Here is a 15,941-nt window from a genome sequence, read left to right on the forward strand (position 1 = left end):
CAGCACTGTAATTTGCAATAACCTCCACCCCCAATTCCAAATTACTTGGGGGGAACCATCAGACCGTTTTTCTTCTGTCAAATTGCCCACAGCAGCGAAAGATGTTTTTCTACACTTACTGTTCCAAGTCCCCCCCCACCTCCACCCCCACTCTGAGACATGACAAAAAAAAAAAGCTTTAACACAAAAAAAAAGTCCTCAGAGAAGGCATATGAATGAGTGAGTCTCTTTAATGCACAACTCAGCAGTAGGGATGGAAGTTAATGCTGAGCAGGACAGAAGTGACTAAATAAAGGTCCAGTCAAAACGAACACACTCCCCAGCTATGGAATATTATCATCCAGCAGTTATATAATCAAATACAATATAGTACATAAAGACTTGTTTTCTTCTTTTGTTTTTTCCCTATACAATATGTACAGCAAGAAACCATTTTAAAAGCAAAACATAGGAGAACAAAACAGTTACTAATGATTTGTATGGGGAAAGAGGGCAAATAAGAAAAGTTGAGTTCACTCTTGCTCTCTCTCTCCTCCCACTGCAGAATCAGATTTCTCGAGGGAGGTGTACAGGGCTGATATCACATTTAATGTGCTTAAATAATATTAAATAAAATGAATGAAAAAATTAAAAGTTCTGCTAGCTAGGCCTCTTTTAGATAAGCAATTTTCTTTAGTATAAAACCTGGAAAAACAAACATTTGTCATGCTAGCTGTTCTCTAGAAGCAGCACTCTCACCTACAGAGGTTAATGACTCAGAACAATTATGTGTCATAAAAATACAAAACAGAGCCATTGTGAAGACGGGACAAATCGAAGGAAAGGGACAGTCTAGAGATGACACTGCTGTTCACTGATTCCATTGAGGGCACAGAAAATGCACAGATAATGTCTCCAAAATTCATTTTTGCCCCATCTCCTCAATTCACAATCCACAAGGATACAGGAACGAATGGTTAGCTCAAACAAGCTGCAACAGCTTTTTTTATGAACATGTGTAGACAGTGCAGGCAGCCTTGAGCCAAGACTACTGGCTGGCTTATGTCCATGTTTGGTGGGGAGGGGCGGACTATTCAAGCTAAAACTTAGTTTTAGAGGAACTTGCCCTTCTTCCCAAACATGATGTGATGTGTGGGGGGAAAATTAAGATTAACAATGCAGACACTGAGTAGGAAAGTAGGCAGTTAGGTTTCAGTTCCCTTGGAACAAGGCCCCCACATTAAATGACAATGTTGTGCTTCAACCAGATGACTAGAGAAACCCTTTCAACACAGGTGAAGCTGTCTCAAGTATGAAATTGTGAATTTCTGACATCCTCAGCTGATGGATGACCAGTATCACCCTATCCACATGATAACGATGTTGAGACACTCCACTCAGATGACATCCCAAAATGTTTGCTTCTGTCTTTCACTGTATCTGGGCGGTCAAACAGAAACCTCACCTTTTTTTACATTTTTAATACTTTCATTAGGCTTTCTTATTTTCTTTATGATATCCCACAATATTTAAAACCTGATAATTTATGCAGACCTTAATGCATGGATGTTTCACCCCTGAACCTCAACAAACACAGTCAGTGAACAGCTCTGTGCCGTACCCTTTTTAGCATAATGCCACACATATCAATGTCTAGATGACGCTGTTTACAGAACATGCTATAGTTACAGTTCTGGTCATCAGCACTTTTTGAATGTTTAACACATGGAGCTTTAAAATTTCCAGGCTACATTTTTAAACTGTACCATGGGGCATTAGAGCTCCCTTTGTAACAGGAACACTGATACATTCAAAGATTAAAAAAAAAAAAAAAAGAAAAAAAACAAACAAAGCACTGACAATATAAGGGTAAAAAAAGCGCTGCACTAAAATAAAATAAACAAGGCAAGAAGGAAGTCTTTCATGGTTCCAGTGTTGGTTCTGTCAGTTTGCTTTCAGGACTGGGGTGACAAGTGGAAATACTAAAATTCTGCAGAGAAGCAACAGCAGTAATTGTCTGCTGCTGTGCCTCTGAGACTTGAAACATCTGCATGCTGCTACTGCTCACAACTGGACACGCTACAAAATGCATGCACGTCAGTTTCTTTCCTCTTGCTCAGATTCCACTTGCAGCGATCTCAGTCTCTTGCCAGAGTAATTTTTCAAAAAAAAAAACTTTGAAAATGAGAGCTTCAGTTTCCTTTGATTTTTTTTCTGTAATTTATTTATTACACACAACTCTAAATAAATATTGATGTCTGGCAATCCAGGCATTTGTTCATCTGGGTGGAGGTCAAATTCTGCTGTTGCATTTGTAAGGCAGGTCATCTCCACAGATGAAAATCTGATTTACGCTTGCAGGGTATATTCTGCACTAATTAAAAACAAAAACATGAGAAACAGGAAGTAATGTGCAAGATCACTTTTTCCTCCCCAATATTTGTGTCAGTTCTTAAACATACATGAAGAATGATGGCCTGTATGGAAAAAAAAAAAATCAAAAACCTATTGCGCTCTGAGACTGAAGAAAGGTAAGATGGGGACAAAACGGATGCCCACAAATTAACCTCTGACGTTTGCATGCTGTGCTCACTGTAGCACCACTAGTTCATTTTCTCTCTTTATTTTTTTTTTATTTTTTGTCCTTTTTTTAAAAATGTCATTCTGGTTTATGGTCAAAGTCTAACAGCAGAAGGGTTAATTCTTGCACTCCAGGAAACTGCTGAAATCCCCAGGGTGCTTCTGTATTAACTGTTTTAATTTAGGTTTCATTTTTTTTTTTCTTTTTTGCATCATGCACACTTTTGTTGTGCCTGTGTAAGGAGGTCTGTGAAAGAGTCGAACAGTTTTTCGAGCCATGGTTGGTTCCTCATACACTGCTGGACCACCTCCTCCTGTCCAAGGTCGTCATTCTGTTGCTGGATAGCATCAGTCTGATGAAAACATAAAAAATAAAATTCTAAGCTTTAGAAATTATTAATGATATACATTTTGACAAGATATGCTTACATTCAACAAATCAGACATAAAAAGGGCAAAACAATGTAAAAGGAAGACAAGAGTATCAGCAAGAAAATTAAATGTTATTGGGAAACACTGCAAAAAAAACTGACGTACAGCTACAAAAGCAAAACGTAGGAAGAATTACGATAACATAACAAACAGATAAAAGTCATAACAAATAAAAACTGAAACTATGATTAAAAACACAGAAAGGTTTTTAAAGAATGTGATGTATTATTATTTGTGCCCACATATCACCATATTCAGCAGCTCCCTAAAGGATATGGTTTCACAGAAAGTACAGTTGTGTACACTTACCATAAATGTAGATGTTAGAGTGTCTTCACTGTTGCAGTCATGACTGTAGGGTTCTCCCCTGCCGGCAGGCAGTCCTCGGTCGGCCAGAATCCCAAGGTCTGGGTCCGGCGTCGGCTGCTCAGCCATGCTCCCTGACGTCAGAGCTCCAGGAGTACAAAGCTGACAGCCGACACCATGTTCTCCAGTTTTTCTTGCCCCAGATGTCAGGTGTTCCAAAATGAGTAAGATCCCATACCCTTTGCAAATACACCTCAGAAGAAGGGTGAAGAAGGGAGCCACACAAAAGAAAAAATAAGAGGGGACAGGAGGGAGGGTAACCCAGACTGCAACAGTGAAGACACTCGAACATCTACATTTATGTTAAGTGTACACAACTGTACTATGTTCATCGTGTTTCACTGTTGCAGTCATGACTGTAGGGTTGAATCTCAAAGCAGAATAAAAGGGAGGTGGTCATAAAGTAGAGGAGGCGGCTAAAAGGCCCTGCAAGACTGCAGAAGCAAAGCCTGCCCTAGACTTAGAGAAGAGAGGTAGATTGTAGTGCTTAGAAAAAGTATGCACTGAACTCCAAGTTGCAGCTTCCAAAATGCCTTTGGTAGGAACTCCCCTGAGGAAGGCAGCTGAAGTGGCAGCAGCTCTGGTAGAGTGAGTCCTTATACTCCCTGGGATTTGCTTTCCATGGTGTGAATAGCAAAACCTGATTCCATGAGCAATCCATTTAGAAATGGTCTGTTTTGAAATGGCTTTACCTTGGGAACTTAAAGCATAAGAAACAAACAATTGCTCTGATTTCCTGATGTCCATGGTTCTGTCCAGGTAAAAACGTAGTTGTCTGTGTACATCCAAGGAATGCAAGATCCTTTCCCCCTTATTTTGAGGAGTGGGGAAAAAAGTCGGCAAGTGAATAGTTTGATTTAAAGCCACTTTGGAAACCACCTTAGGCATGAAAGTAGGATTAGTCCTTAAAGACACCCTTGTCTTGATGAAAAATAATATAAGGTTCCACAGCCATGAGAGCTTGCAACTCCGAAACTCTCCTGGCAGAGGTCAGAGCTAACAGGATGGCTGTCTTCCAAGATAAAAACTTGATGTCAGATGTGGCAGCAGGCTCAAAAGGAGGTAAGATGAGTTTTTCCAAAACATAGTTGAGATCCCAGGCAGGAATGGGTGGAGATCTAGGGGGCCTTAAGTTCTTAGCTCCTCTGAGAAACTGTCTCATGAGCTGGTGGGAAAAGATTGGAGGGTCTGTATTATAATGAGCAGAAATAGCAGAGGCATGTATCTTTATGGAAGAGAAAGAGAGACCCTTATGTAAGAGGTCTGTCAGGTAAAGTAAAATCAGAGGAATGTTAGGAATAAGAGGATCTGAATCCTGAGCCTGCATCCAGGAGCAAAATCTTTTCCATTTTCCTGCATAAGATTTTCTAGTGCTAGGATGTCTGGCTTCTAAAATGACATCCATAACCTGCTTGGGTAGGAGAGAATGAATCATAGACCCTGGATTAACCAGGCCGCCAGGCTGAGAGTTTTGACATGGGAGTGCAGAACCTGACCCTGGTGTTGGGACAGAAGGTTCGGAGTCTGTGATAAAACCCAAGGGGGCTCCAGAGAAAGGTTTTTCAGAGTTGGGTACCAAAACTGTCGAGGCCAATTTGGGGCCAGCAAGATTATCATCTTGGGCTTGTCCTGTTTGATCTTTAATAACACCCGTGGAAGAAGAGGTAGAGGCGGGAAGGCATACCCCGAGAGGTTTCTCCAACTGAATGATAGTGCATCCACTTTCCAAGCTAGTTCGTGGAATGTCCTGGTGCAAAAAATCTGTAGTTGATGATTGAGGTGAGATGCAAAGAGGTCTATGTGAGGACATCCCCAGACTTCTGTAATCATCTTGAATATTTTGGTGTCCAGCATCCATTCGTGTGGGTCCGACAGGTTTCTGCTCAGACTGTCTGCCAGGAAGTTTTGCTTCCCTGGTAGAAACTGAGCTTGAAGGTCCAGTTTGCAAGCTAGAGCTGTGTTCCATAGATTCATGGCTAGTCTGCAAAGGGGATAGGAATGAGATCCCCCTTGCTTGTTTATGTACCACATAACTGTGGTGTTGTCTGTCCGTATCAGTAGTTGTCCTGGTTGTAGAAGATTCCTGAAGGCCAATAGAGCGTTCTGAACGGCTAACATTTCCTTTAAATTGATATGCAGGTGCTTCTGATCCTTTGTCCAAAGGCCCTGCAGACAGTTGCCCTGAAAATGGGCTCCCCATGCATAATCTGAGGAGTCCGTGGTTAGTATCTGAGTGGCTGAAGGCAGACTGAAGGGTTTTCCTTTGTTTAGAGTACATGCCCTGGACCACCAAAGGAATTCCTTTTGAAGACAAGGCAGGACGGTGATCTGTATGTCTAAACTGTGGCAATGCTGAGACCATACACTTTTTAGGTACCACTGTATTTTCCTCATATGTAGTCTTGCATATGGTATGAGAAGGATGCAGGAGGCCATGTAACCCAAAGCCTGCAGGAATTTCCTTTCAGATAGCTGAGTTAATATTGCCAAGGTTTTGAAAGTTGAAGCCAGCTGTAATTGTTTTTTGTATGTCAGAAATGCCATCTGGGTTGTTGTGTTTAGAAGAGCACCCAGAAAAGTTATCTGTTGTGAGGGTGTCAAATTTGACTTTTTTATGTTTACAGTGAATCCCAGGAACTTGAGAAGATTCTGAACAAATTCTAGATGCTGGAGTAAGACATCCTTGCTGTCTCCCTGAATAAGACAGTCGTCCAGATAAGGGTAAATTTGAATTCCCTTGAGTCTGCAATAAGCTACTACTGGAGCCAGGCATTTGGTGAAGACCCTGGGTGCAGTAGACAATCCAAAGGGCAGCGCAGAGAATTGATAGTGCCTCGATCCGGCCTTGAACCGGAGGTATTTTCTGCATTCCTGCCTGATGGGAATGTGTAAATATGCCGCCTTTAAATCCAAAGTTACCATCTATGCATTTTTGGTCAGCATTGGAAGTAGCTGCTGTAGAGTAAGCATCTTGAATTTTGGTATCTCGAGAAAAGTGTTCAAGACTGACAGATCCAGAATGGGTCTCCAAGAATTTTGCTTTCTGGGGACTAGAAAGAGCCTTGAGTAAAAACCTTGTCCCATCGCTGAAAGTGGAACCAATTCTATGGCTTTCATAGCCAAGAGAGCTTCCATCTGGTTTAAGGCCTCTAACCATTGATGTTTTGGAAGATCTGGCCATCCGCTTGGTCTTGGTAGGGTATGAAAATGGAATTTGTAACCTCTTGAAACCACATCCAGAACCCACTTGTCTTGGGTTATAGGAGTCCAATTTAGGTGAAAAAGGGAAAGTTTTCCTCCGAGAGGGGCTTCCAGGCAAGAAGTTCCTGCAGCCCAACAGAGGGAGTCATTGAGTCTGTTTTCTATGAGCTTGCGACCTGTCCCCCCCCCCCAGGAGTGGAAGCAGTCCACTGTCTTGGTCTATAAGAGGCTTGCGTTTGAGGCCTTCCTCGGGAGCGTCTGTATCTACCCCCTCTGAGGCCTGTCTGAATTGGGAAAGGATCAATTTTTTGTAGGCCAATTCCTACTAAATCTGGGTGGCTGCACTTGTAAGAAATCTTTAACCGTTTGCATGGATTTTGCCTTGTCCTCCATCTTCTTTATGACCTCTTCAGCTTTAGATCCAAACAAAACATTATGTTGAACAGGAGCATCCAATAATTTAGCTTTTACTTGATCTGGCAAGTTTTGTTCCATTAACCACGCATGCCTTCTAATGACTGTGCCAGAGGCAGCAGCCCTACAAGAAGCCTCCAAGGCATCAAATCCACAGTGCAAACCATGCTTTCCAACTTGTTCAGTGGCATGCATTAAGTCATGTAATTCCTTATCATCTGCACAGGCGGAAATGGAAGTTAGCTTTTGTTTTAAAACAGACAGAAGAAATTGCTGGTATTTCAGCATATGAAACTGACAGTTTAAAGCCCTAATAGATAAAGTAGCAGAAGTGTACACTTTTTTGCCCCATCTTTCTAAAGATCTGGAGTCCTTCTCAGTAGGAATGGGTTTTTTAGCAGAAGCGGCCTTAACCCCCTTAGGACCCTGAGAAATGGCTTCAAGATTAGCAGTAGGATTCTTGTATAAAAACTGGTGGGAATCAGGAACCCTATAATATCTGTCTGGCTTAACAGGAGCTGGAGGAAGAGAGTCAGGAGTTAAGTTAGCCTCCGAAAAAGCATCATCCACAATATCCAAAATAGGAGGAATAGCCAGGGGTCTATGTTGGGGAAGAAGAAGAAAATCCCTTAGTCTTTTCTTAGATTCCGAGTACTCCTGTCCTTCCCAGTGAAAATGTTCCCTCATTTCATGCAAAGTTTCCCCAAAAGAGAAATCCTCAGGGGGAGAAGCTGAAGGAATGGATTCCTCAGCATCAGAATCCTCATAAGGAGGGAAAGAATATTCCTGGTCAGAAGAAGAAACTGAAGAAACAGAAGCCTGATCAGAGGAGTCATAATACACTTCCTGCCTTGGCCTTTTATCTGGAGGGAGATGTGAACCCCTAATCATAGTAAGTCAGTCCTCCGCCATCTTAAGTAACTGTTTCTGAGACTTGGGTGCCAGATCAGAAGAGGCCTGGGCTGCAGTCTTTGATGTGGAAGGAGTCTTTGGCTTTGCCTTTATTAGAAGCTGAGTAGGCCTGAAAACCCCTTCGGACACCGGTACCTGCACAGCGGCTCTGGACCCATCCGAAGGAGCATTGTCCAAAGGTCCTGCAACAGAAATATTCAAAGGCCTAGTTGGCTCCTCGTGGGAGTCCGTTTCGGCCATCGGTTCCGAAATGGCCAAAGACAGGGGCTGCAAAAGCGCCTCACTGACGACGGCCGAACCTGAAGCTGGCTCTGCTTGTACAATATCGTCTGATTTGGACCTTGGAGGCCTGTCTTTATCCTTGCGTCATTTGTGAACTCCGGTAGCCGGAACTGTATCCGACGACATTTTGTAATTAAAACACCTACCGAAGTAATGAAATGCAAAATCGTACTTTCGTTTAATCGTACGTTGATTGAATCTAGCACAAAACCGACAACTAGCTACGTCGTGGTCAGGGCCTAAGCAAGGAATACAGTAAGAATGAAAATCCTTATGAGGTATTTGCTTCCCACATGAAATACAATTATTAACTTTTTCTGACATCGGACTGGAGCAAGAAAAGTTTCAACGGGGTACTTAGCTTTGAGTAGGAGAAGAAAGTCTTCGGACTGAAGTACGTTTAGAAAAAATTGTCAGGAGTCAGCCGACCGGCACTTGGGAACTGCTATCACCGCACGGCAAGAAAGACTGGAGAACATGGCGTCGGCTGTCAGCTTTGTACTCCTGGCACTCTGACGTCAGGGAGCATGGCTGAGCAGCCGACGCCAGACCCAGACTTTGGGATTCTGGCCGACCGAGGACTGCCTGCCAGCAGGGGAGAACCCTACAGTCATGACTGCAACAGTGAAACACGATGAACATCGTAAGATGAGAGGATGTGTTTCAATAACAGAGAAATAACTGCTAGGACAAGTTACCTTGCTTAAAATATACAACCTCTAGAAAATAAAGCACAAGCTAAATACCGTAGACAATTTCTCTTTCACAACTCTTTCTATGAAAAAGACATAAAAGCTCTAACAGCAACCCTGATGCCCAAGGATAAATGACTCAGGCAAGCACATACTGAAGGGGTCTGCTAAGTAGGGCAGGAGTGATCTTGCTGCTGTAATTTGGATCCACAAGCATGCAGCCAGGGTACAGTGTTCCATTCCTCATCTTGGCAGAGCATACAGCAAACTGCCATAGGAAAGGTATTAGGCTTAAGGCAACACACACAAATAAAATAAAATAAAATAAAAATGCAAAGCACTGAAATTGATTCTGCATCCATAGCTCATTCTGCTTCTCCCTAACTTGGATTCTGCATATGCTCTCCCCCCTGCTATCAACGACCCATTCTCCTTGAGTTGCTCTGGTGTGGAAAGGTAAGCTGAACACTTCTGCCTAGCAGAACAGAGGTTTATCCTGATGCACAATGCTAACAGGCAGAAAAATAAAAAAAAGAAACCACTCTCACAGAAGACACACAAAAGGCTGGCCACTTTATATAAGATAGGGACTCGCACCACAAGACTATGGGACTTCAGCAACTCCAACATTCACCCCATCGCTAAGTCGGAGTACCAGCCTTATAATTGCTAAATTAGTGACCTACACTAATACGGTTGATCACTAATCTGCAGTTCTGGTGGGGGGTTGACAGTGCAGGTTGAGAATGAGCTAACTTGGGGACTTCTCTGTCCCATGGGCATACTGCACTGAACAGCAGGAGTTGTGGTGGGGGGTTGTCTCCCTCCAAAAGGATTACAACTGTTTCAGATACAAAATAAATGTTTTCTGCAACTACTAATGAAAACATAAAACTTTTTGTACTACAATCTCAAGACATTTGCCATTTTTCAGTTGTTTTTGGATGACACAACTGCCCAAAAGGGACGTGGTAACCCTACAGATGAGTGATTCAAAGGTTTTGTAAGTTGATCATAAAACACTCGGACTTTCATTAGAAAGCCTTAAATTAATGTGGTGTGGTTTTCCTCTCTATAGTGTGAGCTAGACAAGCTTACTACTGCTTACAACAGAGAAGCTCACTTTGTTTCAAGGTCTCTAAAAACCCTCACTACTATAACACAATGCACTTCAAACAGACATTAAGTAAAGTTCCTTACCACATATTTTAGCTGTAATCCATTTTTTTTTTGCATTTTTCTCTCAGAAAAACAAGCCCCAGTTCCTTTAAATGCTGATCTACCCATCTGGTATAACAATGCACCACCCAGATCTTTCTTGCTTCAAGTATCCCCCTTTTTTGCAAGTAAATGCAGCGACAGGGCATTCACATTTTCATGACTTTATTTTATGGAAATACCTCAACCTTCCTCCAGCGGCATTAATCTGCCTCTTATGGTTTAAAAGGCAATTAAAAGCATATCCAATACTGTAAATGTTAATCTGACTCACCACTTGCTGCACTTACTGTCCACCTACTTTCATCTCAATGCTACTGACCAAAATATGCTTGTTCAACTGAAAGCAAAGACAGGTTAAAGTGTTTGGGACAGCAGACAAAACAGACTTGAAAACTTATCTCATGCTTTAGCGGAGTAAAGTTACCTCTTTTCACAGCTTCAGTCAGGTTAGTCATGAGTGAATTTGAACTAATCATATTAACTCTGAATTCACACTCCAACAGCATACTTACTTAAATACTCGAAAAACTAATCTAGCTTCAGGTACTCCCTTAACAGGACTACCCCATTGTTTCTTCATGCTCTCTCAGAGCTAAAAAAACACACTTATTTCAACTCATTCAGACCAGAACAGTCTCCTAATACTCCAAAGGCAACCTCATCCTTAAACTGGTTAACATCAACTGGAACCCCTCTCTATTCAAGACAGACTCTTCTCCATCAAAAAAATTTGAAAACATGTCAGGTCTTATCCCTGGATGACTAACAATATTACACAACTTGTTAAAATTAGGAACAAATCCTGGACTAAATGGAAATCCAACCCTGCCAATTCTTACAAGCACAATATATTCCTTAACTCAAAAGACACTACACTGCTGACACGGTTTTCCTTAATGGGAATGAGTTTGGCTCCTAATTACAGAATGAAGTTCAGTTTGACTTTACAGCTATCTGGTAGTGACTCTGCAAAAATAACCTGATAGTCAATACTCACAAAAGTTCCCTTAATGCTATCTGGTACATACCAAAATCTGAACCAAATCAACAATATTACCATCACTGATCCTGTAGGTTTCCCCATTCCCTCTTGACTTTACAACAAAGATATTTAGGCCACCTTCTCTACCCGAATCTCTCCTTGTAAGACCATGTTGAAACCCAAATATTGATTTATTACTTATTTGACATTTGTTTACCAGGTTAGTCCGACTGAGCTACAGAACCCTTTTTCAGCTGAGACCCGAGGAGAAAAGCTCCACAGATAAATACAAACACAAAATATTATACAATATTAACATACAAGTGTATATACGCAGGAGAAACAGAATACAACTTGTAACTGAACATGTTTGAACACAAGAGCAATATTGAGGGTTTAAACAGCCATGGTACATATTAAGTATATACAACAGAATATAGTTAGATTCTATCTACCAATTATCATCAGAGAGAAATTCAAGGTTGGTGGAATATCACAAAGATCTTAAATGAGTAGTTGTGGTAAAGTGTGAGAGCTGAGAGGTGAAGGGGGAGAGGACAGGGAATAGTTTAGGTGGGAGTGGGACAAGGACAGGTCCAGGAATTAGTTAACAAGGCCTTTAGAAGTTTTGAAGTTAAGGAAGTTGCTGTTTGTTCTTAGAGAAAGGGGAGGTTTGTTCCAGGCATTGGCGATGGAGTGGCTTTATAAACGTTTGCCAATATTTTTATCTGGTTTGTAGATGTCTATAAGGTGCTGGTCTGTGCTGCGTAGGGTGCATTTAGGAGAGTAGGGAGTGATGAGGTCCATGAGGGCAGGACAGCAGGAGGAATGATTTAAGATGGTGCGTGTAAGGTGAGATGGAGAAGAAGGAATCGGTTAAGGAGCTCAAGCTATTGTAGGTTACTGAAGCTATGCAGTGGTGACAGCGATACGGAAAGCTGGCAGCGAATCTGACTATTTTGTTGTAGGTGGTTTCAAGTTTAGCTAATAGATTGTACTGAATATTGGTGAGAACAAGTGCTGCATATAGTAAGGTTGGGAGAAGGAAAGTCTGTGGTAGAGAACGTTTGGCGTTAATACTGAGGTATTTGTATGTCTATGTAAGAGACCAGGTTTTTGGTGGGTCTTTTTGATGGCTTGCTGAATATGTATGCCAAACTTTAGTTGGCCATCTATGATTACATCCAGATGTTTAGTATGTGGTTCAAAAGAGAAGTGTATTACTAAGAGAAGACAATGTGAAGGTATTTTTGTGCTGATGTAGTGATTTGGGGAGGAAGAGCAGATGTTTTCTTTTTTTAGGACTGAGTAGTAGTTGATTACTGCTCAGCAATTTTTCGACTGAAAAGAGGGGATCTTGAGTTAGAGCAAGGAGGTAGGGAAGGTTATCGGAGAAGATAATAGTGGAGTCGTCTGCGTATTGTATTAGCAAGGAGTTTGGACAGGAAGTGTGTAGATTATTTGTAAAGATATTAAAAAGGAGAGGTCCAAGGATTGACCTTTGAAGGACAACTGTTTGGATTGGGAGGAAGCGGCAGAAAATCATTTGATGGACTGGAATCTGTTGGAGTGGTAACTGGAGAACCATAGTATAGTAGAAGAGGAGAGCTTAAGGGAAGAAAGTTTGAGAGCAGTAATGGGAATGTCAAAGGCTTTAGCTAGGTCAAGGAAGAGTAATGTGACTCTTGTATGATGTGTTTGAGAAGCTGGTTATGAATACATTTTTCTAGAATTATGAATAAGAGGGATAAGCATGGCGATACGTCTGTAGTTTGTTGGTTCAGTTGAAATGTCACCTTCGTGGAAGGGTATGACATAGGATTTCTTTCCAGATGTCAGGGACTGTGTTCTCTTGAATTGAAAATAGACAAAATCAGAGGCCCCTTGTCGAAAAGAACAGCTCCACAGATAAGTCCTTAACGCAAATTTATTAACAGAAAACAGCGTTTTCGCCACAATAATATGCAGCTTCATCAGAGGTAAAAAAGTAATCTGCGAAGTAAAAGGCACTGCATAAATATCCTAAAACCAGGAAATGACATACAACAACTTCCTGGAGTTTAACAAAGTTGCTTATTGTAATAACACGTAAAAAAATGTGCCTTGACTATCACATACTGCAACCTATTTTAAAAACATAATGCAGACAACCAGCTCACATATTAAAAAATTTTTTAAACTATATAGGAACTGTATGAAAGGAAGTGGGACTTCCATTAAACACATAAAAAATGCTACAATAAACATCTATAATTTATCTTCATAATTTGTTTTTTTAAAATATGTATTCTTGAAAATGTATGTATGTAATACATAACCATAACTAAAAGCTAAATCAAAAGTCAGCCTAACATAAAATATGTAAGTTGTTACTGAATGATCACCTTATTCAACATCAGTATAATATTCTGATGTCATAAACAATTAAATCAGTGCAGACCAAAAGACACTTTTATAGTCTATAAACACATCCTGAACTGTGAATATCTTTAACTAGTCAAAGTACATATAATCGAATAAATACATTTCGAACAAAGTAGTTCATCTAAGGTAACTTCTTAGTTTCAATATTTTTTACGTGTTATTACAATAAGCAACTTTGTTATACACCAGGAAGTTGTTGTATGTCATTTCCTGGTTTTAGGATATTTATGCAGTGCCTTTTACTTCGCAGATTACTTTTTTACCTCTGATGAAGCTGCATATTATTGTGGCGAAAACGCTGTTTTCTGTTAATAAATTTGCGTTAAGGACTTATCTGTGGAGCTGTTCTTTTCGACAAGGGGCCTCTGATTTTGTCTATTTTTGGTTCTTATTTTTCTGTTTTTTAAGTGTTTCTCTTGAATTGACCTGTTTACTAATATGGAGACTGGTTGTGCAACAGAGTTAGCTGCAAGTTTAAGGAAGAGGAGGTAAGTTGTCAGCAGAGGGGGAGCATGTTTTCAGGTTAGTAAGAAGAGATTTGATGTATGCTGTAGGGACAGGTTTAAGACAAAACTGGGTGGAATTGGTAGAGGGAAGGGGATCAGAAGGGGAGAGGGAGGTATTGTCAGGTTTAATTTTAAAATGCCTTGGCTCAACTAAGGCTTTTATACAGGACTTCTCATCTTCTTACTGTAGAACTTTACAAGCCATCGTCGTAAATGTCTTTCTTCCAAGGCTTGAATATGGATCGCCTATCATTCCCTGAGCTCATCACTCAATACCACTCAGCTACAGAAAGCTGAAAATTCAAGCATCATATTCATTCATCTTTCCAGTAAATTTTTACAACACCTTATTCTTACCAAAGCAAAATGACTACAAGTGAATGACAGCTACTCTCCTCCTCTTTAAAAACACTCACTTATAAACTTCTTAGCCAAAGATGCTGTCTGCCTCTCCTCAATAAACTGCCTCAAAAACTACTCAATCTCTTTAAAATTCTAATTCTCTCCATCCCACGCCTTCTTTTACACTTGGCTACCTGTGAGAAATTTTTCTCTGAACTTGCTTCAGCTTACTGGAACTCTCTATCTGACCCCATCAAGCTCACAGAAAACCTCACCACTTTTGAGAAGCCTTTCCATTCCCACTTGTCTAATGTGCTTCCTTCAGAGATACTGGTTAATATACATCGTCTCCTCTCTAGGCAAAACCCAGCTCCTGCTCAATATACCTATTTAGGCCTCCTTACTTCCATTTATATATCTCTCCTCCCTTAACGCTAGACTTTCGTAACGTATCCCCTCCTTTATTCTCATATTTTCATTTCTGCCTACATGACGGGAGGAGATTAAGAAAGCTCTGAAAAACTATATTACAGAAAGATACAACAAATTTTCATGATATTACTATGCTTTACAGTCTGCACTACTAGTATATGCCTTTTACTCTAAAATGACTTATGTTCTGTGCCTAGAATTCCTTCTCTGCTTAATGTATCTGTAAATATATCTTACTGTATTCCACCCATATTTTTAATATATTTAATACTGTACTAGAATATGTTAACATGTTAATGATTTAATTTAAAATTGGGATTTACCCTTCTAAATGGGACAGAATGGATTTAAATACAGCTTTGACTCTGTAGACCACATTCTCCTATTAACAAAAGTTAACAGATTTGGCAAGGGTCACTTCAACTGGTTTAAAAACTACCTTGATAATGGGACTGGTCAGGCATGTTTGGGTGGTTGCCTCTTTAGTAAAAGTATAGTAAATAACGTGGCTGTTATTAAGGCCTGTTCTTTTCAACCCATTTCTAATGGATACCCTTTTTTTGCTGCCTGCCATCATCCATATCCCAGTGCACCTTCTCATGCATTTACTTTTACTTTCAAAAATGTTTGTTATTTATAAAAAAGCCTGAGGCAATCCTTTATAAAGTGCTGCAAGTTTTCTGTTTTCCAATGCATTGGGGGAAGGCAACAAACAAAAAGCCCATGAATATTAAAAAGTACAGAAGAAAGTTCGAGACTACTGGCTAGAAGGCAGAGCAATGAGTTGCAGTAATGTAAGATAACTGTTTTTCTGGGCAGGCAACCAGATAATAGGTAGAATACAGAATATCAGTCACTAACTAAGGGGTGCTGTGGGCTGACTGTGAATGAAAGAAACATCATTAGCTTTAGAGGGAATTATTTCTATTATTATTATAATATCCTGGCAGGCAACCAGATAGTATAGTATTAATAACTGCAGTAATTGAATAACAGGGACTACTGGCTGGTTATGGATGTAAGAAAAAAAATCATTCACAAGCAAGTGATGCATTTAACACACCCCAAGTCCAAAAAGTGGAAAAAGGGGGTTTGGATGGATGAGTGAATATTGTATCATGGCAGGCAAACACTATAAAAAATTACGGTCATAAGTACGGAGAATGTGGCTGTGCA

The 15,941-nt window shown here is 40.5% G+C and overlaps 1 protein-coding gene across 2 annotated transcripts in view; it reads right to left on the reverse strand.

The window, feature by feature from the left end:
- Window positions 1-212: 212 nt before the first annotated feature.
- LOC122811051 (proline-rich protein 12-like) overlaps window positions 213-15,941 on the reverse strand; it is a 1,358,252-nt gene continuing 1,342,523 nt past the window's right edge. For both annotated transcript variants that reach the window (XM_044082594.1, XM_044082593.1), the window contains exon 14: window positions 213-2,912. In XM_044082594.1, the coding sequence (XP_043938529.1) occupies window positions 2,772-2,912 (141 nt within the window). In that variant the 3' untranslated portion in view covers window positions 213-2,771. The remainder of the gene's footprint in view (window positions 2,913-15,941) is intronic.

This window comes from Protopterus annectens, chromosome 9.part0 (assembly GCF_019279795.1).
Source record: "Protopterus annectens isolate FY-2018-M chromosome 9.part0, PAN1.0, whole genome shotgun sequence".
Classification (NCBI taxonomy): domain Eukaryota; kingdom Metazoa; phylum Chordata; order Ceratodontiformes; family Protopteridae; genus Protopterus; species Protopterus annectens.